This window comes from Corvus hawaiiensis, chromosome 4 (assembly GCF_020740725.1).
Source record: "Corvus hawaiiensis isolate bCorHaw1 chromosome 4, bCorHaw1.pri.cur, whole genome shotgun sequence".
Taxonomy (NCBI): Eukaryota; Metazoa; Chordata; class Aves; order Passeriformes; family Corvidae; genus Corvus; species Corvus hawaiiensis.
This window is the reverse complement of record NC_063216.1, coordinates 26,616,277-26,641,131: the sequence shown is the minus strand read 5'-3', so window position 1 is coordinate 26,641,131 and position 24,855 is coordinate 26,616,277. Positions and strand designations below refer to the sequence as shown.

At 39.9% G+C, this 24,855-nt stretch overlaps 1 protein-coding gene across 4 annotated transcripts in view; it reads left to right on the top strand.

The window, feature by feature from the left end:
• LARGE1 (LARGE xylosyl- and glucuronyltransferase 1) overlaps positions 1 to 24,855 on the top strand; it is a 272,337-nt gene that overhangs the window by 207,194 nt on the left and 40,288 nt on the right. For all 4 annotated transcript variants that reach the window (XM_048300960.1, XM_048300959.1, XM_048300962.1 and 1 more), the window contains 3 exons: positions 2,498 to 2,602; positions 18,879 to 18,991; positions 20,509 to 20,634. In XM_048300960.1, the coding sequence (XP_048156917.1) occupies positions 2,498 to 2,602; positions 18,879 to 18,991; positions 20,509 to 20,634 (344 nt within the window). The remainder of the gene's footprint in view (positions 1 to 2,497; positions 2,603 to 18,878; positions 18,992 to 20,508; positions 20,635 to 24,855) is intronic.

The window sequence follows — 24,855 nt, the reverse complement described above, 5'->3', positions numbered from 1 at the left end:
AGATTTGTTCTGGTGTCTTCAAAAATAAAGGGAAAATGTGGAAGGAAATTATACAGCTGCAGTAAATACATGCAAACATAATTTCCTGAACCTTTTCCAGTTTATCTTGGCATGAGAAATAATAATTGAGAAATAAGTATTTCAGGGGTAAGTAATTAGAACTGAGATTTTGGACTGGTACATGGGAAAGGAAAACCATTAACAAGCATTAAGATTTTTTATTTTTTCTTACCTATTGGTTTTAAGGCTATAGTCTGTAGCATGTTGGGAAATTTGTGAGGCTAAAATAATGAAAGGACATTGATGCTCCATGGTAAAGAAGTTTGGTACCTGCTCCTTGCAAATGAAATTCTAACATTTCTTTTGATGGTAGCTCTACTATCCTGAAAAGGATCTGTGGCCTGCTGAGTTGTGAAATGTGCTATTAGATGATGGGCAGGGTCACTCTCTTCCTACCAACTGTGCCAACCCATTCCAGCCCAGCTGCACCTGCATTTTCTATTGTTTGGGGGTTTTTTTCTCATCCTTTACTAGCCAGTGTCATTTCTTATCTTCATTTATTCTATTGCAGCTATAAGGGAGTGGCTATAAACAGGCAAACTTCCAGCATGGAGTCAACAAGTGTTGGTTTAAATTGTGTCCTTCAGCCTCTTTTTGCCTTAGGCTCCTTTCAGCCAGTTGAGATCCCTTTTATATTTCCTCACAGTATATGGCTTGTGATGTCTCATGCACTCTGCAATGTGTTCCATGTGTCTCACGGGTTGAGAGATGCTGTGGTTCATCTGTACGAACAGAGGTGCTTAGGATACGTTTGCTTCTAGCTTGTAATTTCCTTCATTTGCTTGTGCATTGCACTCTGTTAGTATGACCAGTTTTCATTAGCACCAATGGGTCTTTTATATGATCCTTTTGCTCTCCCCCAGATTTTCCACCTTCTTAAAAAACAATTTATGGGGTCTAATGTGAAAAATTATATGTATGGTATAATAAATATGTAATGGAATAGAAGAGACATTAGTGGAAAATAAGGTCTGATGAGGAGTGACATGTTGTCATTAGGATAGAGGAGGATGATGTTGGAGTGGTGTGGAGTAGACTTGGTAATCTCTCACAGTTATTTTTAGATTGATTTCCATTCACTCCTTGAATGCTTTCGTAGTGTTCTGGGTTATTTTTTATATGCATTGGCCAATCACTGCTGCTCACAGTCTTTGAAATAGCATTCGAGACACGCTCGGGTTACTGACATTCCACTGAATTACAGATACCACAGGAGAGTATTGCAATCACCTTTCAAGCCAATTAGAAAATTGAATTAATCATATCTGTCTTCATGTCTTGTTCTCAGCCCAGCCTTGTCTTGGGCCATACTGAAATTTTAGTAATACAGCTGTGGTTCTGTGTAAGCAACATATAATGATCATTTCAGGCTTTCAGTACACTGCTGTGACCATACACACAATTTTATGAGCATAGCTGGGATTTGAAAATGAGCCTTCAAAGCATGATGCTTAATTGCTTTCCCAAAAGGTTGCAAAATCATTTCCAGTCTCAGTCTCAGTACCAGTCTCAGTGCCCTCACTGAGCATGTCCCTCTTTCAAAGCACCATTCCTTTTCCTTTCTCTGACTAGATCCAAATGCAGTTCTCCCCTTCCCTCTGTCCTCTGTTACCAGAGCATCATTATAATCACTTCTCTTATTTACATTTTATACACCACATTTTAGGATACATAATTAAGTCCTTATCTATACAAACATTCATATTTTGGTTGATTTTTAAGCAGTGCAAACCTCCTAGACGCATTTGATTTAAAATACATTTTACTCTAGCTGAAGCCAGCTGCTAATCAATGTAAGATGAACTAAAATAAAACTGAAGTCATAATTTCTATGCAGCATTCTACACAGGCTTACCTAAATGACTTTTAAATTACTCAAACTAAAATGATGTAACTTTCTTATGTCGGTAAACTCTTCAAATCCAGTATTTTTCTGAGCAAAACGGGTTTCCTTTGTGACTGAGAAAAAAACCCCCTGAAACTAGTAGGGGGAACATGGGAAGAGGATAACTTGTTATACTGAGCCTTGTTCTTCAATTATATTATCTCCATCAGAGTATGAACAGATCTTCATTTTAGATGATCATTTTACCAACACTTAATTCTTACTAGGAGGATTCTCCATCATTGTATTCCAAAATCAAGCAGCATTCAGATTTGTCTGGGTGATATATTTCTGTCAGCATGACAAAGGTTCCCACAGTGTTTAATTACTCAGACTAGCCAGGGAAGAAGGGAAGAAATGAGCCGTGTTGAATTTGCTGTGCCAGGCTTGCTGTCTTGTTACCTAAGCAGCTTCTTCGGAAGGCATGGAAGGAAGGCAGCACCCCAACTTCTGCCTTCTCTTTCCACTGGTTGTCCCTCTCCAGATGTCTTGTGTGTTTTCCATTGATTGGCTTTTATCTTATGATCTTCTTGCAATTTGGTCATTTTCCAGGGCAGCAAGTTCTTGGCTTAGTGGAGAACCAGAGTGATTGGTATTTGGGCAACCTTTGGAAGAACCATCGGCCCTGGCCAGCGCTTGGGAGGGGCTACAACACAGGTAGGACCTGAGGGTTTTCTTTGAATTAACGCTTGCATTGACTGTGCAGTCAGTCTCCTGCTACAGAGAGTGTGAGAAGTGGTAATTTGCCTTTCCTAAGCTACAGCTAAATTTATCTTTTGAAAAAGTAAAAATGATACAATTTTTGGTGTTTTGAAGTTTTCGGTCTTCTCTAAGTGGTGTTAGAAAAGATTGTGTGACATCCTTTGGGGAAGAACAGAGCTTTTATGCAATCTGATAGGTCCACAGCACATCTCCTACAAGATTTCTGTCCGTGATGATTCATATATAGGCCCAGCAAGAGGGAATGAATAGTGTAGGAGCTTTGGGGTTCAGTCTGGACTGGGCGTAGACGAACACAGTGACGAGATCTCTATAGTCAGATCTTGGAACATGCGGTTTATTGCAAAGGGCGTGGGTATAGGGGCACTGCTTAGAGCTGCAGCTGGCAGCTCTGAGCAGGCCCAAGAGAGCAAGAGAGTACAGCGGGTAAGAGAGAGCGAGAGGAATGAGAGTGAAGAAGAAGTGATGAGAATAGAATGGAATGGAATGGAATGGTGAAGTCCTGGTTACAATACAATAAATCATCTTCTGTACTGAATATTCTAATTGTCACTAACCAATCTAATACAAGATACAAATCCTATAGCATTTACATACAGCCTATAAGAGTTCTTATATTACCATAGAGTGTTACATCTTAACTTCTAAAAACTACTCTTTGGACCCCTTCTGCTGAGCTAGTAGGGTCTGCTCTGACCCTTGGACCTGCCTGCAAGCAGAGGGTATTGTTCCATCAAGAGGGGATTATCTTCAGTCGGCCATACCATTGTTTTCCAGTTGTTCAGTAACTAAGACTTGGTATTTCAAAAGTGGCTTTCATTTCGATGTCGCCTGTAGTTTTCATATTCCCAAAATCTTTTGTCAGGCAATCATATTTATAAGGCTTTCCTGTTTCATCTTCCCCAACAGAATAGGAATTGAGGTTCATTTTCTGTAGAGAAGTAACATCACAAAATGCTAGCCCAATGAAGATAATAACTCCTGCAGGACAGCAACAGGGTCATAATCGTCCTAATAAAATGCAAGCTACTGGCCATCAATTTCTGCTGCCATGAGAAAGGAATAAAGGCAGTAGGTCAGAGAATTTATTAGGTTACAAGAGACAGGTCTTCCCACTGATTTTTGTTTGGTATGTAGGAAAACATACCAGGTGCATAAAGAACACACACATGCATCTAAATCATTTCAATGCTAGGCTTTACATGCTGATGCAGTGAGTTAGGTTCCCTCTCTCTTTGTAATAAAAGGACAGAACAGATGGTGAAGCCTCCATTTGGAACAGATGAGTCCATTTAAATATCCCTGCACTATCAGGGAATTATTCACCATAATAGTGATTTTACTTCACAGAAATACATTGGATTGAATTAAACAGACTAACTAGAAAAAAGATTGAACAAGTTGTGGTTGGGTCGTCTGTATTTCTATATTCCTATGTATATTTGTGGGAATCCTACTAATTTTTGTGAATTTGTAGCCTCTGCAGAGCTGCTCTGTTTTCTGGTAACGTTCAAAGGAATAGCTTAACAGAACATAGATTGGTATGGATACAAGATTTTGGCAGAATAGGTTGTTTTCCTGACTCTTCTTTGCCAGAATTGCAAATAGAAAGGCTGGGTCTGCCCACCCCTGTTCCCCAGCCCCCCAAAAGCATGAGACGGAGATAAGTTTCATGGATTTTTCCTGAAATCGGAAGGCTTTTGTTAACACAACTCAACTTGTTGGGATCAGTTCAGTTCACTGTTACACCAGAAAGCAGTATCTTTTGTCTTACTGAGACATGACCACCCTCCATAGCTACTTTCTTTCTGCTGTGTTTTTGCTTTTTCTTTTCTGCCATTTTAATGCTGGCAGAGAGAAAGCTGGCACAACCACATAACATCAGAATAATGCAGTAACGTATGGTGGGTAGTATAAAGTATATATAGAGATCTAAAATGCTAATGTTAAAAAAATTCTGTAAGGCTTTAATTTATGTTGTCTTAACTTACTGTTGCAAATGATTTATGGGAACAGCAAATGTCAGTATATCACATAAATCTTCCACTGAAAGCAAAAATAATCAAATTTCTGCAGTCCTTCATATACATTGCATGTGTTAATCCTTGTATTAATACATACCTATCAAGCCATGCATAATCCCATAATCCTGCAAATGATTTTATTTTTCTCACAATTTTCTTTCTTCACACAACTCACCTTGTAGTTATAAAAACTTTTTTTTAGAAAGAAGCCAGCAGGTAGATAATGTATGGAAGATTGACAAGTCATTGTAAGAAGTGGTATGTTGTTTTTTCAAGTATGTGGAACCAGAGGTCACTGAGTGAAACAGTGCAACCTCTGAGAAGTAGGAAATTAGGTTATTGACAGAATCAGCACCCTTTAGTATAAATTTCTTGATTGAATTAATTGTTTGCCTGAGTAATCTAGCAGAGACTGGAGGTACACATTTCTCAAGGAAGATGAAACTGGAGCTTGTTTGATGTGTTCAGTAAATTAAAATAATTGACACTGAATGCAACAGTGTGGCCAAGGAGGATTCAGAAAACTAAATGGGGGTGCACCGAAAAGAGAGGCAATATCTCTTAAGAAAAACATTCATGAAAGGCAGTGGTCCAGGAGGGGGAAGGCATAAAAATTCAGGTGCCTAGAACTGTACTTAGGAACACTGAAAGGGTCCCCAGACCCCTGAAACTTTAATGAGCTAAACAGAGCTGGATCAAGGGGAGGCTCTCAGGTAGACTTTGCTTTTGCTCGTGGGAGAGTGTTTACTACAGACCTAGGATACAATCCTAAGAAAAGAGATGTTTATGTGAGCTTCCTCAGCCAGACTTAACCCTGGAAGATTTGATTCAGAAGCACCCCTCAAAATTGTTCCACTGCTTCCTCACAGTTTCTGAAGGAAATAATTTCTCTTTCTCTCTTATCTTTCTATGCCTGAGCCTCTTTGGACAACATATAGGTTGGGAGAGTCCCAGAAGACAGATGCATTAAAGGCAAAAATGCGTTTGTTCCTTCTCCGCTGGTTCTTTAAACCCAGTAAGCATTTGCAATCTCCTCTTCCTGTGTGCCCAGGCCAGATCTCCTGACAGCCAATACAGATTTTTAAGGAAAGATTTTATTTGGTTGTTTTTCATTCTTCCTCATTTGCAGAGGCAGATAATCCAAGTCACACTTTAGTCCATGATAATATAATTGTAAGAAAACCAGACCAAACTCAAAATCAGTTCAGTGACGATTTAATTAGTGTTTAAAATGTTCTTAGTTAGAACCATTCTTTATTTGCGATAACATTCTCTTCCTCAAGCATTTTAAACACAATTCTTTCTGTACCACAAAGATTTCCAAGTTTTTTTCTGTACTTCACTGGCGAGCACTCAGTAAGCTGCTTAATCAAATGCCCTTTTTATATATCATCCACTCCATGTTGCTTGTCTGCACTGAGTTAACTCTTCCAGATTCCTCATACACTAGTTCAAGCACACTTCTCTTGCTATGTAACTATATTATATTTCACTGACTAACTCTGCTTTTGACATTATTGCTACACTATGATTTTTCTTTTTACAGATGTTAAACTGACAGCTCCAGAGTTGCACTGTACGGTTTGATGTTCATTTCAGGAGTAACAGTCATCTTAGTCCTCAGAAAAGTATCTTGTAAAAGAAATTCTAAACGTAAAAGCTTTTAGTACTTTGTCTGCCTTATACTTTCCATCATGGTGGAGAATAGCTTTTAAAAGCAGTCTCTGGTGCCTGTTAAGACTCCGGGCCACTTCTTCAGGAGTGTGAATCACCCCTGGCTTCTCTGGCTTTAGTGCAGCAGACCCAACTTCCATCAGCTGAGAATGGACCCCATGCCTGCCAAATGGAGCTTTAGGATGAATCTGTAATTGGGATGCCAGGGGGTCATTTTTAAAAACTTTGGCCCAGGGGATTTCAGACTTCTAGACTACACAAGCCCATCCCGAGGATTTGAGGCTCATCTGAAATGCACTGCCTCAGTGCAGCCACCAGAAACCGTAAGGAGGTGTCTCAACAGCTTGAGCTGAGAATTCATACTCCCACACTGGGAGATGTGACATTACCAGATTTGTGGATTGGGAACAGAAGGGAATGGCTAGCACCTAACGATTACTAGGCTACGTGTGTGCTGCGCCTTATTACTCCCGTGTTTGTAATGACTGGAAGAGTGCTAGAATGAGTCTGTCTCCTTTATTGTTTCCCTGAAAAAAGGGACCTGTGGAAGTTGAATTGGAAATTGAAAGCATATGTTACGTCATTTTTGCATAGTATTTAACAAATTTGAATGAAAAGAGACAAGGGTAGAACAGACTGTTTATGTGAAATTAGTCTGGATCACATCTTGTGCTCCTTCATGATGATATTGTGCATCCTCAGTGCAGAAAACAAATGACTGGTAAAGCAGTGCAAAATGGGCTGTTGGTAGTCATGGCACTGCCTGTGGTCCTGCTCCAGAAACCTGGTAACAGCTTTCAGCCGAGCTCCACAGGCTCCTGCTCATGGCATTATGGTAATTGTACTCATGTATGTTGGCTGCTTGAGAGAGGAGGATTCTGTCAAATTGCCTCAGTGAACAAAGAAGTCAGAAAACTCATGGTTTATAGAACCTTTTCAATACCCCCCATTGTGGCCTGACAAAACTTGGCTATGCCCCCTCTAAAAGCCATTGCAACATTCTTGTCTCACATTAGTTAAAATATTAGTCATGTTTAGTACAGGAACTGCTGTCATTAGGGTTGGTTGAAAGTACAGGAGCCTTTGCAAACAGATGAAAAATGCATTTTAATGATTAAAAAACCCATGTCCAACACTGATGACAAGTCAAAAAGCAGCACTTTCTTCATCTACTTAGGTTCACACTGTGCCAGTTTTTTGGATTCGATTACTCCTCCTTTAAGACACTGGGAGTTTACTCAGTAAATAGTGTTATCAGTGCAAAGCATACTGATACACGTGAGCTTTATACACGTAAAGGTGCATTTATAAGTACAAGTATTGTGCACATTGTCCAGGTCGCAGTTTAGGAAGTGCCAGCACATGGTTGCTTTTAGTCTCAACAGGAAATACCAGTCTGTTTGTGTCAAAGGTGGGAAGCTAAAGCGATAATTCTGCTTTTGATGACCATATCCTTATCTTTGTTGTCTGTAATCTGTAGCTTGCACTTAAAAATAAGCTGACTACCCTCAAAGAATAGCTTCTTTTCCAGTCTTTCTCGTGCACTTTCTAAAGCATGTGATGTACTGAGAACTTGTTTACAGCACGCTTGACATTTCTGAAATGAGGGTCAATATGTATTTGATTTTTTTAATGGTGCCTCTAGTTTGAGAGGCCTGTGCATGTAGTAATGGCATTACTGTGGCTGAATTAGTCTACTGTTCATGGCATTCTCTCAGGTACATCCTCTACTCCTTAAGAATTGAATCTCTCAGCCCCTGTAGTAACTGTCCTTTTAAAAAACACCACCAGACTTCCTTTGAAACACTGAAAACATTTGTCTCTTAAGAAATATGTGATTTTAAAAAGTGGCATTTAGACAGCCTATACCAGATTCTAGATGTATTGGAGTAAATAAAATGTGTTTCTTTTTAGTTGATTAAATTGTCCTAGTTTTGGGGGTTTTATTGGTCTGACCTGAGTCCATAATGTAAAGTTCTCCATGTAATGTACATAAATCAGGCATTTAGATGTAGCATTCCAATGTAATGATTTAAAATATCATTTTGAAGTGTTTTATTTTTAGCTTGATCAAGGCAGTTCTTTATGTGAACATACATACCTTGATCAGTAATTATGTTGTCCAGCACTCTGAAATGCCCTCTTTATTGTAGAGGGACAATCATTAGCAGGTTAAATTTAGATGAAAGACTTGCACATAAAAGCTTAATAAAGACATCCAGGTGCCTAAACTGAGAACAAAGCCTTCTATTATATGACGGGAGAACTCCAGACAAATGCATAGTAATAGTAAAACCAATTTTCTTCTGAAGTGCAAGTTCACTTTCCAGTTTCTCATTGTGCTCATAAAAGTGATTGTGTAAAGGCAGTTCCTTTTTGTAGAGACAGAGACAGCAGTTTTAGCCACAGTCCCAAAGCAAAGAAAAGAGGTATCACAGCTGGACTTCATCTTTGGACTCTTAATAGGGAGCTTGGTGCCTGTCACAGAAAGTAGCAGAGTAACTAAGATGTCTTTCTACCCCCTGTGTCAAAGCCATTCCCACTAAGAGAGTGCCAACAAAACCAATTGGATTTGGTCATAGTCAGATCACCCTCTTAGGTGCTATTTGCTACAGAAATCACTATGCTTTAATCATTTTTGTGTTAGGGCAAACTAAGTTCAGGACAAACCTTTCCCCTTTAAAAAACCACCAAGAGACTTTGAAAGAGAAGAATCTGCAAAACTGAGTGGACACAAATCTCAGAAGAAGCAGCTTATTTCTTGCCTTTCCTCATTGTCTTTTTTGTCTTTATGTTCAGCTACATCCTGACTTTAATTGTTCCTGCTGTAGCTCCTCAGCCTTCCCTTCTGCACTCTCTTTGTCAAAATGAACTCAGGGGAGGACAGGAGCACTGCAATACCCTCTACACACAGATCATCTCTACACAGTAGTTCTCAAGTCACAGACAGTGAAAAGAGAAGCTTTCCCAAGTAGAACTGTTGAATTATAGGCAATTTAGGTCAGAAAAGATCTCCCGAGGTCTTTTGGCCCTCTTCCCATTGAAAGTCAGCTCAGGTTGCTCAGGGCCTTTTCCAGCTGAGTTTTAAGTGTCTTCATGGATACCTCTCAAAGCAGCCTGTTCTTGTATTCAGCTACTATTTTTCTATTCAGTAAAAAATAAGAGAAAAAATTGGTAATATGTAATTAGAATTTCCTTTGCTGCAGTATGTGTCTGTTACCTCTCATTCTGTCCCTGTGCATCTATTGGAGTGTGTGGCTCCATTAAGTAGTTTTAGAAAGCAACAGGAGATCCCTCAACCTTCTCTTCCCCAGGCTGAAGAAGGCCAATTCTCCCAGCTTCTCCTCATGAATGCCAGGCCTTTAACTGTTTGGGTTGCTCTCTGATAGATTTACTTCAGCGTGTCAGGGTACTTATTTGATTGAGGAATCCAAAACAGTACTTCAGATCTGCTCTTACAAGTGTTGAACCAAGAGTGGTAATCATTTCCCATGACCTAAAGGCTCATGTGGCCCAAGACTTACTGCTGGCTCATGTTCAGCTTGCTGTCCACCAACTCCCCTAGAACTTCTCCTGGAAAGCTCCTTTAGATCCACTTGTCCTCCAGCCTGTACTCTCCATTCAGGAATATCCCATTCAGGACTTTCTGTTGAATTTTAGGAGCTTTCTCGTACCCGCTTGTCCACCAGCTTGTCGAGGTCACTGAGTAGCAGCCCATCCCCAGGGTATTTGGCCAAGGCCCCCAGTTTGGTCACCTGTGAGACATTGCTGAGGACACATTCTATCCCATTTCCATCTCATTAATCTGAGTGCTACCCAGTATCAGCCCCAGTACCAACTCCTGGGGAGTACCCCTTGTAACTGACCACCATCTGAGTGTTTATTGCTGAACACAACCCTTCAAACTTGGGAATCCAGCTTTGCAGGCTCCTTTTAGTGCACCTATCCAAACTGTACCCCACTTTGGCTATACGAGCATGACAGACAGCTCCTTAGGCAAATACATCCCTGCATTTCTGTTGTGAACCTAATCCTTGTCTCTGTTACTAGAAAATAAGTGGTTGTGCAGGAAGGATTATGTTTCCTGGGGTTTTTTAAATGCTGTAGTTAATTCCCAGGCTTTTTCATTTGTGTGCTGCTTCTTCCGTTCCCCTTATCCGTTTCTTAGAATGTTCTATTCCTCCTGAATCTCAGTCAATAAACTGCCCATTAAGGGGAGGGAAAGGCAAGAGGAAGTTTTATGGTTGTTTCTGAATACAAAACCCCAAACCTCTTTGTCATCCAAACAGAAGGAAATACCTTTCAGGTGGTTCAGCCCTGAACCACACCTCCTCTTTTGTTGCTAAGGTGTTGAGTGAACACCAGACCCAGAAACTATGACAGGTTCTTGCTCTTTGTGCCCATTGTTACAATTAGTCTTGTGGACTAATTGTTAATATTAGAAACTGCTTTTGAAAGCTATTCTCCACCATGATGGAAAGTGTAAGGCAGACACCGTTGAGATTAGAAGCCAGCCAAAATAATTAGCACCTGTGCGGGGTGCATTTTTCCTCTTCACATAGTCCCAAGTGGAAACCTTGTAAAATTGTTGACATTTTGACCCCTCTTAAATATGATGTCTTTGAGAGAATGAAAACCAAAAGGCCCCACATAGTTTAAAGCAGTGGTCCCTGTTACCTTTCACTTTTTGCTGCTTTCTGTGGAAGAATAAAACATAGATAAGTATCATGGATAAGGTCCAGATCTGATATAAATCCTGATGCTTGCATTAAAGAAACTTAAACAAGAGCCAAGGATCAAGAAACAATTTTTTTTTTCTTTTAAAGGTGGGTGGTTCTTCAGTGGAGAGTCCAAGATAAATTACTTTTGGAAGACATACTTGCTTTTAACAGGGCAAATAGTCAGCAAATTTCAGAAAACGTCCTCAGTTTTTATCCATAAAAACAAGCTTTGTGTGATCCTTTTTCCAAACATGCCTGCACACTGAGATCCAATGATTGGACCTCCTGAACAGGAACCCTGTACAGTCTATATTATTCTGTGATTCTTCTTCAGGACAGCTCACCCAAAGTCCAGTTCCTCTGGCGTTATGTAGAGTTGTGACACTCACAATTCTGTGTTTTGAGGCACTGACGTAGAATTTTATGTTCAGAAAGAATTAAGAGATGCATGACAGTCCAGGATGGATAATCAGATGATCATGAACTCCAGGTTTAATATGATTGACAAAATACTTTGTGTGATCATTGGGTGTACAACCAGAGTAATTTCAAGTATGAATACAGGAGATGCATTTGTTTGGTATGGGATGGAGGCTTTTGACTCCTGTCATACCTGATGTCTACACTGCCAGGTAACTTTGCTGCCCAGTTCATTCTTCGCTCTTGGCTCCCTGATTATCCACAGGGCACAGAAATTAGTTGGTACCCTGTCCTTCTCAGAAACAAACTGTCTTGTAAAAAAAAAAATAGTGTAATTTGTTGGTAGTTCACTACAGGAAGTATTTCTGGAAGGTAGCATGGATAGGACTACACTCCATTTGGCACCTCTTTCTAATGCTTAAAAGTGGCATCAGAAGGTTAATCTCCACAGGCCAAAGATAACCACTTACAAATCTGCAAAGTTCAGAGCTAATACTGGAAAATTTCCCATAAAGTTGGGGAAAATGGCTCCAGGAACTTATCTGGGAGCAAGTCAAAGGATAATATTTGGAGGAGAAAATAACATTTCTTAATAGAGGGCTTGCCAATTTAGCAAAGGTTCAGCAAGATCAAATGACTGAAAGTTCAAAGAGATGTTCAAATTAGAATAAGGGAAGTACCCTTCATCAGGGTAATTATGCATTGGAATAACTTATCAAAGTTTGTGGTAGATTATCCATTATTGTAAATTTTTAAATAAAGACTGAATGTTTTTCTAGAAGTTATGTTCTAGTAGACCCCAAACTGATTTTGAAAAATAATCAAATGTTATGCAAGAGCCAAAAATTATCCTTTCTGACTTTATCACTTAAATTAGTATTTAACCAGGACTTTGTTTTCCTGTTGAAGCCACCTAAGCACCTAGGCAAATGAAACCACAGCTAATCTTGCATATAAGAACTTACTGCAATTTTAGCATTGAAGAGAGGAAAAGTTCTTTAAAACTTTGTAGAAATTTTCCACATTCACACTCCTCCCCCCTGCCCCCTCCCCACCCCCCCATATTACTTTTCTTTTTAAATCTCACATTTCAAAATGCTTTATGAAAAGATGGTTACCTGGCCATCTTTTAGCTAATGTCCACTTTTGGCACCTTCATGATTCCTTTCAGACGTGTACAGAGATGCACATGGAGTAGTGTTGGGTGATCCTTGTGCATGGTAGTGGTGTGAGATGTCTTTGAGACAGATCTCTGTTTCATGTGGTCAGTGCCATTGTGCTATGGCATGTAAAGGCTGAAACCTCCCTCCTCCCTCCCTTTGCAGGTCTGAAGTTAGAATGTGTTATCTGAGGTTTAAAACTTCTCAGCAAAAGCTTTCCCAGTCTGTTGAATTTCAAGAGATTTTAATGATGTGCCTCTTACAGGGTTTTTTCCCTTCTTAGAAGCCATTTCCAAATGAGAAGTCCCTGGAATATTTCCATTTTGTCTGTAAAAAGTAGTCTCTCTACGCTATATACTCACACGGGTCACAGAGTGCAAAGGCTATAAGAAAATAGGAGCTTTTTAAAAGCCATGTAAGGAGCTTCACAGATGGTTTTGTCTCCTACAACTCTTTGCACAGGGTTTAGGAAACACGGGGTTCTGAGAAAAGTTGCTATCCTTAATGTCTTCCTTGATGCCCAAAGCAAGTACAGCAGCTGGGAATAACCCCTTGTTTCCCTTTTTTTTTTTTTTTCCTAATATTTGTCTTTTTCCCAGCCATGTTGTTTTCCATGTTAGGCAAACCTTTTCAGCAATTTGGGCTGTTAAGTGTGTGAATTTGTACTGCTTGGGACTTCATATTGCTTGGGGTCTGTGTGATAGAAGGCCAAGTTCTTCAGGTCTAGAGATGGTTTTTCTGTGCTGACCTCTGAAAGGCCTTGTGGAATTGTTAGCTCTCTTCGAAACACTCTGGGAAATAAGAGGAGAGAGCATTACTTAGCAGGATGGTCTCTAAAGTAGCAGAGGTTTTTCTCCACAGACCTGCTAAAAGTCTTACAGCTCATGACTGCTCTCCTTCAGACCTTATAGACTCTGGAATCAAGGAAATTCTTCTGTAGCAGCTTTGGGGCTTTCAGAAAGTTGGAGAAATTCCCCCAGAAGTGGAAGTCATTAACGAGAAGATAGAAAGCACGTGTGTCTTCTTCCAAATTGCTCAGGAAAACCAGCATCTAAGCAGTAAAGAAACAGAAAACTGGGACATTCTGAGCTACAGTCAGCAACTCTATAATAAGAAGTTAGAACTGTGCTTGAGTAAAACATTCATCTTAATTCTGCCTAAGGAAAAATAGCATACTTGGGAAGAGGAGAATAAAGAAAGTAAAAGTCTTCTATTTCATTAAATGGTCATCAGGAAGTGTAAACCAAATGTTTATAATGCTTCAGGAGGAACCAGACTCCCAACAGAGTGACTGCACAACATTTCAAAATGCACTCTATGACAGCTTCACTTTTAATACATGTGCAGAGAAAACAAAGGCTATTGCATTCTGTCACCATGCCTGGAGGGACACACACTTTGTTTCAAAACAGCTTCTCAGCCCTGCTCAGTTTTCTTAGAGAAAAGTTCAAATGTGGAATCATCATTTATTCTCAATGAACACATTGTGCATCCCTGCAAGGTTTTATTCATTTGGGTTTTTAGATTGTGAAGAGCTTGTTTGAGAAAAAAAAGGCTGGTGCATATAAGTTCATGGTTAAATAATGTATCAGGATGCTCCAGATGCTAGAATGACAGTCCTCTGGTCATACCATGTTAAAAGCTATAGGCATATATGGCTTTATTGCATTAATGATATGGCTGGTCAAATTATGAGGAGCAGATAGTCTGTAAACCAAGTGAAATAAATGCAGTGAATTTCATCCACACAGAGACTTAAAATGAAGATTTTATAATATGTGCAGTGGCTTGTTTTGGAATTATAGCTTTTATTTAATTTTTTAATCCTTAACTGCCATATGCTTGTGTTTTTCTTTTTGCTCTTGATACTCTGGGTGGAAAACAGAGGCCACAGTCAGTGATGTGGAGCTGTGGCTCAGTGGAATCCAAATGCAGTCCTTAACAATACTGGTCACTGGAGCCCTGATGCAGGAAAGGCACAGTCACAGTCCTAGCATTACACACTGGGGTCGCTTCCATTGATTTCAGATACAATAAAACAGAATTAAAAGAGGTTGCATAAGTATTTGCTAGAGTACTAAGCAGTCAGCACTAGCATGGAGCTTCTCCTGGGACAGCAGAGCTGCAAGTCCCTTCCGTTGCACCTAAAACTGAATTCAAATGTTTGGTGCCAAATCTGTTTCATGAAACGTGTTAGCTTACTGCCCTAAATTTCTGTGTCAGATATTTATTACAGCAAATCTCCATAATGCCAGGCCTGTTTAACATTATTTCTTACAGCATTTCAGTGGCTTGGTGTATGCTCTTTGGTGTGCTGCTTAGCTATTGCAAAATCCCACTCATTTTTTTAAAACTCACTATTGCTTTATGATATATTTTGAAGCGTGTCTTACGTGTCTGTTTTGGATATTATAATGATATCTGCTTCCTGTTTGTCTAGATGGTTCACTGTTGCAGGCTTAATTTCAAGAAGAATTTTTAAAAATCTGACAAGGATAGGGTCTGAGGTGCTACTCACAAAAAATGGCATTGCCTCAAAGGCTCACAAAAGCATCCTGTTCCACCCAAAAGGAACAGGCAAGATCATACAGAAAATGATTTCTTAGGAATTACATTTTCTTCCCCCACAGCACTGTTTTTTCAGGCACCTTAAAAGGCCCATTGTAATTAATTGGTTGAGTTTGAAAGCTTGTCCAGTTTCACTATAACTTCTCCAGGTAATTCTGTTCTGTCATAAGTACTGGTTTATTACTTTCAGCTCTGCTATATGTTCCTCTCTGAATTTCAGGAAAAGCCATAGTCTTTGTTCCTGAAGCAAAAGGTGGAGATGCTCAGTAGCATTCCAAGGGAAATTGCTGGTCTTTCTGCAGACTTCCAATTTACTATTCAGAAAAATGAAATAAAATATTTTGTTCTGGAGCAGATTAACCAAAAGAAACCCCCCACACCAAACAGAAACAGATTAATTTGTTGGCATGCCTAGAAGCATCTATGGAAACTGTTGCTTAGTGAAAGCATTGGAAGAACAAAGAAGTTGTTTTACATTGAATCCAAGAATTGGAAAAGGACAAAAAACTCAAGTGACTCCCAAAGTTTGATTAGACCCAGAAAGAAACATTTATTTTCCTTTTCAGATCTTGTAATAATTTTCAATAGGATTTTTAATTTGTATCAGTTTTGAGATGAAAATTATTTTACAGTTAGTTGAGTTTTAAAATGTACCAAAAAAAATTTACAGTGTTTCCCAACTGAAATATTTTAATACCGATATGTTAATTCAGATTTATTGCCATGTTTTATCCAATTTATTCACCAAATTACTTTTTTGGGGTCCTGGGGGAGTTTTTTTTTTCCCTTTTGCTTTTGGAGCTGGGTTTTTCATGTGTGTCCTTAAGTGACATTTTTGAGAAACTGCTTTGTTTGTTTGTTTGCTTTCTTGTTTGTTTGTCTGTTTGAACAATTCAGAATCTGTCAAATTTTGGTAGTTCAAGCAAAATCTCATCAAGCAGCGGGAGAAAAATGCCATTCAAGTAATAACTAGACTGGGATGTGTTCCACATACTTAGTAATAAAGCATTCTTTCTCTTTGAGATATTTGAGATATTTACATCTCTGGATATGCCTGAACTATTTCCTCAGGACAAGGGAAATAGGGTGTTCTGTGGCTGATCATAATTTGTTTAATACTCATGAGATGTTTGGGTTGCCACTTTTCTCTTTCTGTTTGTTTGCTGCCAAGCTTTTCTTTTGTTTTTCTCAGGTAGGTTAGGGCAGGAAGATGCTGCACTTCTCGAAAGATCAGAAGTCCCACTGCCTGGGGCCAGATGTTAATAAAATATTCCTTTGATTTCTTGTTTTTCCTCCAGTCTCCTCTTCCCCTAGTACAGCAGATGAGAGTGAGTCCCTTTTCCCCTTATGTTCAGCTGTATGTCATCTTGAATTTAGTCTGAGATTTCAGTCAATTTGACTCAGAGGGAAGTGGATCCTGAGGCAAATACTTTCCTTTCCTTATTTCAGACACTTTGCCTGCAAACTAATTGTGCAGATTGGAGTTAGTTGTGTTTGCTTTTGGCAACACAACAATATAGACGAGAACCTGAAGTTCACTGTTCTGAAAAAGAGTAATTTTTCCTCTGCATGAACTATTTAAAAGTTCTCAAAACACATGCTTTTGCTTTGCTTTTGGACTTAATAACACTAAGTAGGGGAATAGTATTAAATTCTCCTCTTAGTAGAAATATCTTATTCCCACTAATACTAATGAGTAAATATTTAAACTTGCTATAAATATTCTCTAGTAGTTATTTTTATGGCAGCAGTAAATTAGAAGCCCAAATAGAAACTGTACAAAGGTGTTAAACTCAAGCCTGTAGGTGAATTAAAATAGAAATCATGTTGAAATTAGTTGTGACGCTGAAACATTAAAACCTTGTGAATATTTTCAATAGCCATGATTGCATTATAATTTAATACATCCTTTCTCACATATATTCCAGTTTTTCCACTCCATCTGCCTCTTTTCCTCAGCTGCTACCATGATAGCCCCTCAGGACAGCATAATCTTGTTAGCTGCAGTGCCATAATCTGCTGCTAGCGTAAGAGTGGAAGTAAAAAAAAAATCAGGGAATACTGCACATGTTAAAACATTTCCCCTTTTCCTCCTCAGACTGGAAGCATAGAGGAATTAAGAAAAATTGTTTTGTTGTCTATAAACTATAAAAACTATTCTATTACAGTTAACTGAATTTTACCATTATTCTTTATTTTTCTTAATAAAGAACCTTCTCAGTTGCATTTCACTGCAAAGCTGGCAGTTCTTGCCAGCTGGAAAAAATCCTTTGCCAGAGAGGAGATCTCCCACCCAGTTTATCGCTGCAGCACAAGGAACCTGCTTCACACTGGTGCAGAATTTCAGACAATGCATAATGTCTCTCTTAGAATCTAGTGCACGCACACTACATGCTCCAAATAGGCTTCCCCTGTGCTGGAGAGAAGGCAAACACACTGGCATAAATAAACTGTAGCATGTTGTGACAATGCATCCCTTTCCAGTCCAACAGCTGGAAGCAGAAAGGTTGACTGAAGATGAAAGGGGATCCCTCCAGTAAAGGTTCCAGCATCCTTGGGAACCAGATGGACTGAAATGGAAAACACAACTAAAATAGGCCACAAAATTCACTGCCAGGAGAGGTTTTCTTTTTATTCATAGCAGTGCCAGGTTTTACTAGAAAGAAACTTGCCATGTCATAGAAACTAAATATGGGAAGGAACTGGAACCACCTTTGTCCTCTCCCAACCAGTTCAGCATTGTTCAGGTACATTTTCTAATCCTGGTGTAGTCTGATTTGGAAATACTCATGAAATAAAGTCTTTTATCTGCCATTTTTAGTTTATTTCACCGCAGCGGTTTTAGGAGAATTTTTCTTAAGCATTCAGACTACATTTCCTTTCTTTTTCTCATTACTTCTCGTTTTATCAACTTGGACTCCCTGAGGCAGCTTTTCCCAGTGCCTGCTTTTTGTCATTTCATATTCTTCTGTGTAGCTGCTATGGTTCTCTACAGTTGCCATGATATTTTTTTTGTAAAACCTCTTGTTAAATGTCATTTGCAGATGTCATTACTGTTCTGTTTACTTCCCCCTTCCACTAATGAAGATGTGAAACAACACAGAACCCATCATTGCTCTTACTAGGTAGTTTCTGTCAGCCTGCAAGGCTGCTGTTTATTGGTACTCCTCCTTTGTGGTCCTGCAGTCTGCATTCATTCCCCATGACAACGCTCTTATCTAAGTCTTTCCAAATTCATTTTTCAAGCATATTTTTCTAAGACACTGTAGGAAAGGTTTTGCTGATGTTTCAATCCGGCTTCATTGCTTCTGCTGTTTTCCTTTCTTGTACACCAGGAATTTTGGCCACACAAAAAGCAACAGAAATAACAATGCATGTTGAGGTACGTTTTTTCCAACTTAAAGTTTCCGATTTGAGGATCCTGTTCTGTGAACACTTGGTGCCTGAATGGCAGGCCCTCTCGGAGTCTAGGTTGTAACCAGCATTGATAATCTGTTCCTTGGAAAAGTTTCAAGGATTGCAATCAGATGTGTCAGGTAACTTGATGTCCTGTTTTAGCTGCTGAATCAGCACATGAGCAGGATGGCCCTTTGGCTGACATGTGACATCATGGTCCTCTTGTTCTCTGCCCCATGTTTCCCTTCAGGGGTGATCTTGCTGCTGCTCGATAAGTTGCGGAAGATGAAGTGGGAGCAGATGTGGAGACTCACGGCGGAGCGAGAGCTAATGAGCATGCTGTCCACTTCACTGGCTGACCAGGTGAGTAGGACACTGCAGGGCTGTGGGACAGCCACTAAGCCATGGATTGAGGAAAGAAAGAAAGGGAAAGGGAATGAGATGTGGGAAAAGGCAGGGGAAAGCTGTTGTGCTTGTAGTCACCATTTGTTGAATTGTCCTGGGGAAAATGTGGAAGAGAATGAAGATTTAGTCACAAGGTTTCTCTTACTACACTGACATTTTTACCTCCTCTGGTCAGATGATTCATAAGAGAGACCAACGGGGTTTTCACACTTTCATTTTCTGTCCTCCCTTCTTTAACACAGAACTCTCCAGACACTAGAAGTCCAAATACACTGTGTCTTTTCCCACTGGTTATTGTCTAATCAGACTTCAGTTTTAAGAGTCTCCTGACATTTCTTTACTGTTTCTGGCAGATGAGTCCCAGTTGTCTTTTAATGTACTTCTTGCCACAACAGCCCTGTTAAGACAAAAGTGCTGCTGTCTCCCTGCCACAGATAGGAAACTGAGGCCAAGAGATGAAATAATGTGCCTAAACACAGAAATACAGTTTTTCAATTTGTGCTTCTTGCCAGCTCTCAGTTTAAGCCCAGAAACCCTGTTAATGTAATACTAGACCTGAACCAATAATTCGTCCTCAACAACTTGAGCATGTTAATACAGCATCATATTCAGACATTTGTTGTCCTTCTGAGCTACATCTGGCTGATGACCACTCACCACAAAGGAAGCACGCTCCTCCTTACTGTGCACATGGAGATGTGCACTTCGTATGGTGTCTTTGCAGGGTGATCCAAAAGCTCCTGGGGTTCATTAAGATGATTCCTGCAGCTTCACTGTGTTTTCAGTCACATCCTGAGTTGCTGTCTAATACCTGGATGGGAAAGAATTCTGCAAAGCAGAGAAAGGCTGCTTGTGTCTTCCCCTAATACCTTACCCTCAGATTGTCCTTGTTACTTACTTCTCCAGCAGAATGGCTGCTTAGGGGCAGAGCACTTTCTGTCCCTCATGGTGAAGGCTGCTCTGCAGGTCTGTCCTACATGCCTTTTCCATAAAGTACCTGGAGTACTTGTTGCAAAAATAAAATGCTAGCTAAAATCACACCAAGTAATTCGCCTTGAAGCAGTGTAGCTGCCAGGATCACTTTCCTCCCCTTTATTAAAAAGTGGTGCAGTACTTAGTACCAGCAGGCACTGTGTTGTTTCCTGCCTGCTACTCTTCCTGGTGACTAGAAGAGGAACCACACCTCATGCCAGCAGTACAAGATAAATGTTTGAGAACTTTGCTGGAGTCCCTTAGCTCTGTGTGTCAGGAGAGCTTGTTCCTCTTACCCAGATCTGTATATCACCCCTTAGATTAATAGCACCCTCCACAGAAACAGAATTATGGAGAAAGGTTTACAGACTTCATCTTGCCATCGCCATTGGAATTTCTGCCTGTGAGGGGGAGAGGGACAGTCATCTGGGGAAGGAGTTGAGATCACCTCACACATGGTAGAAACAACATACCCAAATGTTTCTCTGTTTTTTTTCTGCTAGGATATCTTCAATGCAGTCATCAAACAGAATCCCTTCCTTGTCTACCAGCTCCCATGTTTCTGGAATGTGCAGCTTTCTGATCACACCCGTTCCGAGCAGTGCTACAGAGATGTGTCTGACCTGAAGGTATGTTGCACAGGAGGCTGGATGAGTAGTGTCCTTTGGGACAGAGAGTGCAGGACTCCACTGTCAGAGAAAGATAAACTTCCTTAAGTGGGGGGGAAACTAACACATATAGTTTATAAGGACACCCAGACAGGGGAAGAAAATGTGACTTTGGCTTTGTGCATTTTGACTACTACTAGAAAATTCAAATATAGATGCTGCTTTGGGGTTTGGCAAGGTGTTAAAGAAGTGCTTTGCCTCTTACATTCTGTACCTGCCACCTGTGCCAGTGCAGCTTACTGCTGAGTTTTTATTGCTGTCCCAGGTCTTAGCTCTTCCTAGACAAAGAATACAAAACCTGTCCTTTTTGTACTGGACAAGTTTGAAACTCTTTACTGAACATAATTTAATACAGTGAAATTCACAGAGAGGATTGGGCAGACCCTAGCTAGAAAAGCATTAGCAGAAATGTAAAGATCTTGCTCACTTCATATTTAGCCTTTGCATACACTTAACCCAATAATGCTGCCACTCATTTTTCCAGGATTTGTCCCAAAAAAAAAAGCTGAGTAAAAACCTGTTAATGAAATGAACCTATAGTGTCAGTTTAATAGCACATTTTTCACTATTAACAAGTAGAATATAAAAGCAGGATAAATTTTAACAGATATGGGTAAATGAACATCATTTGTGCTGTGGCCATTTTGAAAGACCGGACTCAAAGACTCAAATGTAGCATGCAGAGAGTTCAGAACTGAGGCTTGACTGAGCTTTGTCCGGGTGTGGAATAGGACTGTGCAGCAGTAGATTCCATCAGAACGTAGTAAATATTAGGTAGCTTTTGGTGATTGATTTTAAAACTCGGTTAAGGTTTGTATATTTGGATTTATGTTTTGAGAATGTAAATGGTGTTTTCAAAAAAAAGAGAAAGACACAAAACTGTGGAAGAGGTTGCAAGGGCCCTCTGGAGATCATCCAAACCCCACTTAATGCAGGACCAACACAGACCCGGTTGCTCAGTGCCTTGTGCAGATGAGTGTCAAATCTCCAAACACTGAGATTCCACATGCTCCCTGGCCCCATGTTCCAGAGTTTGGCCACCCTCTTTGTACAACATACATCCTAAATCTAACCAAGCTTTCCCTTGTAGCAATTTGTAGAGTAACAGCAGGAGTGTTCGGTATGAACACCAGATACTGGATGAATACAGAAAATCAATCACTCTCAACACACTGATTACAAATGCTGTGCTTCCAAGAGACCGAAGTTCTTCTACATGGGTTAACTGACCTGTCAAAACTGGTCAACATTGCTTGAATTTCTTATATAAAGTATTCACAACTGACTATTCAGGTGTGGTCCATAGAAGACAGCTTTTAAAGTTAAATCACTATTCTGTCAGTTCACTAATCACTAAATGGTTTATGGTATCTGTTTGTAGGGAAGGATCAACACAGGCACTTTAAAAGCATCATAGTTTTATGACTTGTAACAAAGTGCCAGTAGAGATTTTTGCACTGCATTCATGTTGGGAATCATGTATGACAGCAATTGCAGGGCCTGAAACAAAAGGAAATATATAGAACAGAGAAAATGTTTCCTAAAAGATGAACTTCAGAAAAATATACCTCCCACCTGTGACATATCACGGTATTTTGCTGTAAATTAAAGGCTGAGATTAATTTATATAATTGAGACAGTCAGATTGGACGCAGCACAAGGTAAAGACACAGCCATTTACATGAGGCAAAGATACTGAAGCTGATAACAAGGATCAAGGGCTTGGTTCCGTTTCCTGAACACGTTTGAGTCACCATAGGGGCTCTCTGTTATCTCCATTATAGGACTGGCAGATAAAACACAGACCTACAGGAGAAGATACCCTTTTGGCAAGGCAGCTGGTGGGCAGGCAGGATAACTGTAAGGTGCTTTCAGTGTGCTGTACATCTGGATTTAGACAGCCAAAGTGTCATCCTTTTGAGGCTGGTGGAGCTCACCTCAGAGTAGACACCTGATCTTCCGACTCCAGTGACTGTATTAACTAATCTGCTTCAGATGTGGGACATCTAACTCACATATAACACCTACAAATAAGCATTTGATAGAAGTATGTTAAAAATAAATCCTTTCTTTTCAATTAACAAATTTACCTTTACAACTATAATTCAGGCTTGGTTGTTTATTGCTGTTTACGTGTCACACCATCAGTTCTATTACAGCACAGGCAGTGAAGTCTAAGATGTGTAATATTCTCCACTGATTTTCGGGTCTGAGGTATTTTAACTCAACAAGGGGCGCAGACACATAAGCAATTTCTTCAGCTAAGCTGGACTTATCCATGCTACTAAAATTACCCCCTGCATACTAAATCAGGCTGAAATTCTTTGCCTTGAAAGAGAGGCCAGAATCTTACCTCATGCACATAAAACCCCACGGTTTCAATAAAGCTTTTCCCATATTGAGCAGTTAAAGGACTGGCCCTCAGGCAGCACTGTTTAAACTTCGTCATACAATTAAAAAAAAAAAAATAAAGGCATAGACCAATTAAAGTTGTGAATTTGCATTATGAAAATTATCAAAATTCTAGTTCTGTAAAGAAACCAGCTGGTTTGGTATATGAGTCTCACAAAAAATTAACAAATGTCATTACTCCAAGTTAAAAATTCCACTCTTAAAATCACCAGAGTTAGTCAGTTCCATGGCATTTAATATAAATGGTAAAACACAACAGATTTGGCACATTCTGTATTTCATGGTAAGACTGGAATGAGAAACAAGGTAAAACAAACCTCCAGGGTAAGAGAGAAAGAAAGATTTTGAAGTTTGTACTGGGGGATAAAGAAGGATAGCATAGGACAGAAGGAAGTGAATGGAGAGATTTAAATTCAAAGGTAAAGCTGACCCAGTCAAATAGTCCTCAGCCAAATCAGAGTGCATTCCTCCTGTCAGACCGAAAAGGTGCTGATTTAATTCCATCTGGCCTCAAAGTCCATGGGAAGTGAGGATTTGTCATCCCTTATACCCAGCATTGTGTCAAATAAACTTAGACCCCCAGGGCTGGCGACTGTTCAGGGATGTGTGTGTGTGTGTGTGTGTGTGTGTGTGTGTGTGTAGACACTTCTTTGCTGCTTTGTTCACATTTATGCAAGGTTTAGGGAGCAGTTGAATATTTCATATTGCCTGAAGAGTAATCACCTTTTTCTCTTTTCAGTCCTCATTAAGTTGCATCTCTATCCATTTTACTGATTTTTTTTATTTTTTGGTGGGGGACTGATCTGAAACTGAGGTTCGTTTGTGCATTGCTTTTCCTGGGTTAGCCCCTGCTTTTGCGTGCTTCTTGGTTAGTAGTTTGTTCCTGTCTGTAAGGAAATCTCAGTTACTATGATTTGGCACAAACCTAATGGCAGGAAAAGTACTATGAAAGAAGGTAATGAATTTTGATACCTTTGGCAATGAATCATGACCTCATTGAATGAGTCAGTCATGAAGTCTGGTTGTCAAGGATACAGGTGCTATTTACATACAGACAGTCTGGTAATTCACAATCACAAAATCAGATGCTGGACTCTTCAATGGGAATGTATCAAATTATTAGAATTTACACACACTCCAAAACAGAAAAAAATGCTTTACAACCTATTGATGGCTTTCCAAACTGATTTTGAATACAGCTGGTACTAAATCAGCAGAAAGATAAATAATGAGCATCCTAAATTCCTCATTTGGAACTTGTGTTCTGTGATTCACTGTGTCCTCCTTGGGGATGTCCTCCACTCTGGGATGACTTTGTGAAATTGCTTATGGAAGTTTAAACAGCTTCTTTTCCGTAGCTGTAATACACCATTTCAGCTCTGCCTCAGACAGGACCTATTGCACCTCTTTGTGTTCCAGTCCCTGAGCCGCCCCGTGCTGTCCAAGCAGTTCACCTCTGATCTGCAGCCCTTATGGCATTCTGCAGCCTTACCCCTTTTAATGTCAGCTAGAGGAAGAGCTGCAATGAGAGGAGTAAGGGCTCGAGAGGGTTAAACAATACCCCTCCTTTGAGTGAGCATTGGAGTCAGTAAGGTGCTTCTGCCCTGCCAAACAGGGAACACCATGGGTTTATAGGGGTGTTTTTGCAGGCAGGAGGCCTCTCATTAAACACTGGTATAGGAGTTGAAGGAAAAGAAGTTGAAGAATCCTTCTGAGGACAAATAAAGACCTTTGAGAAGTACAAGGCAGGGAGAGTGTGTCAGCTTACAG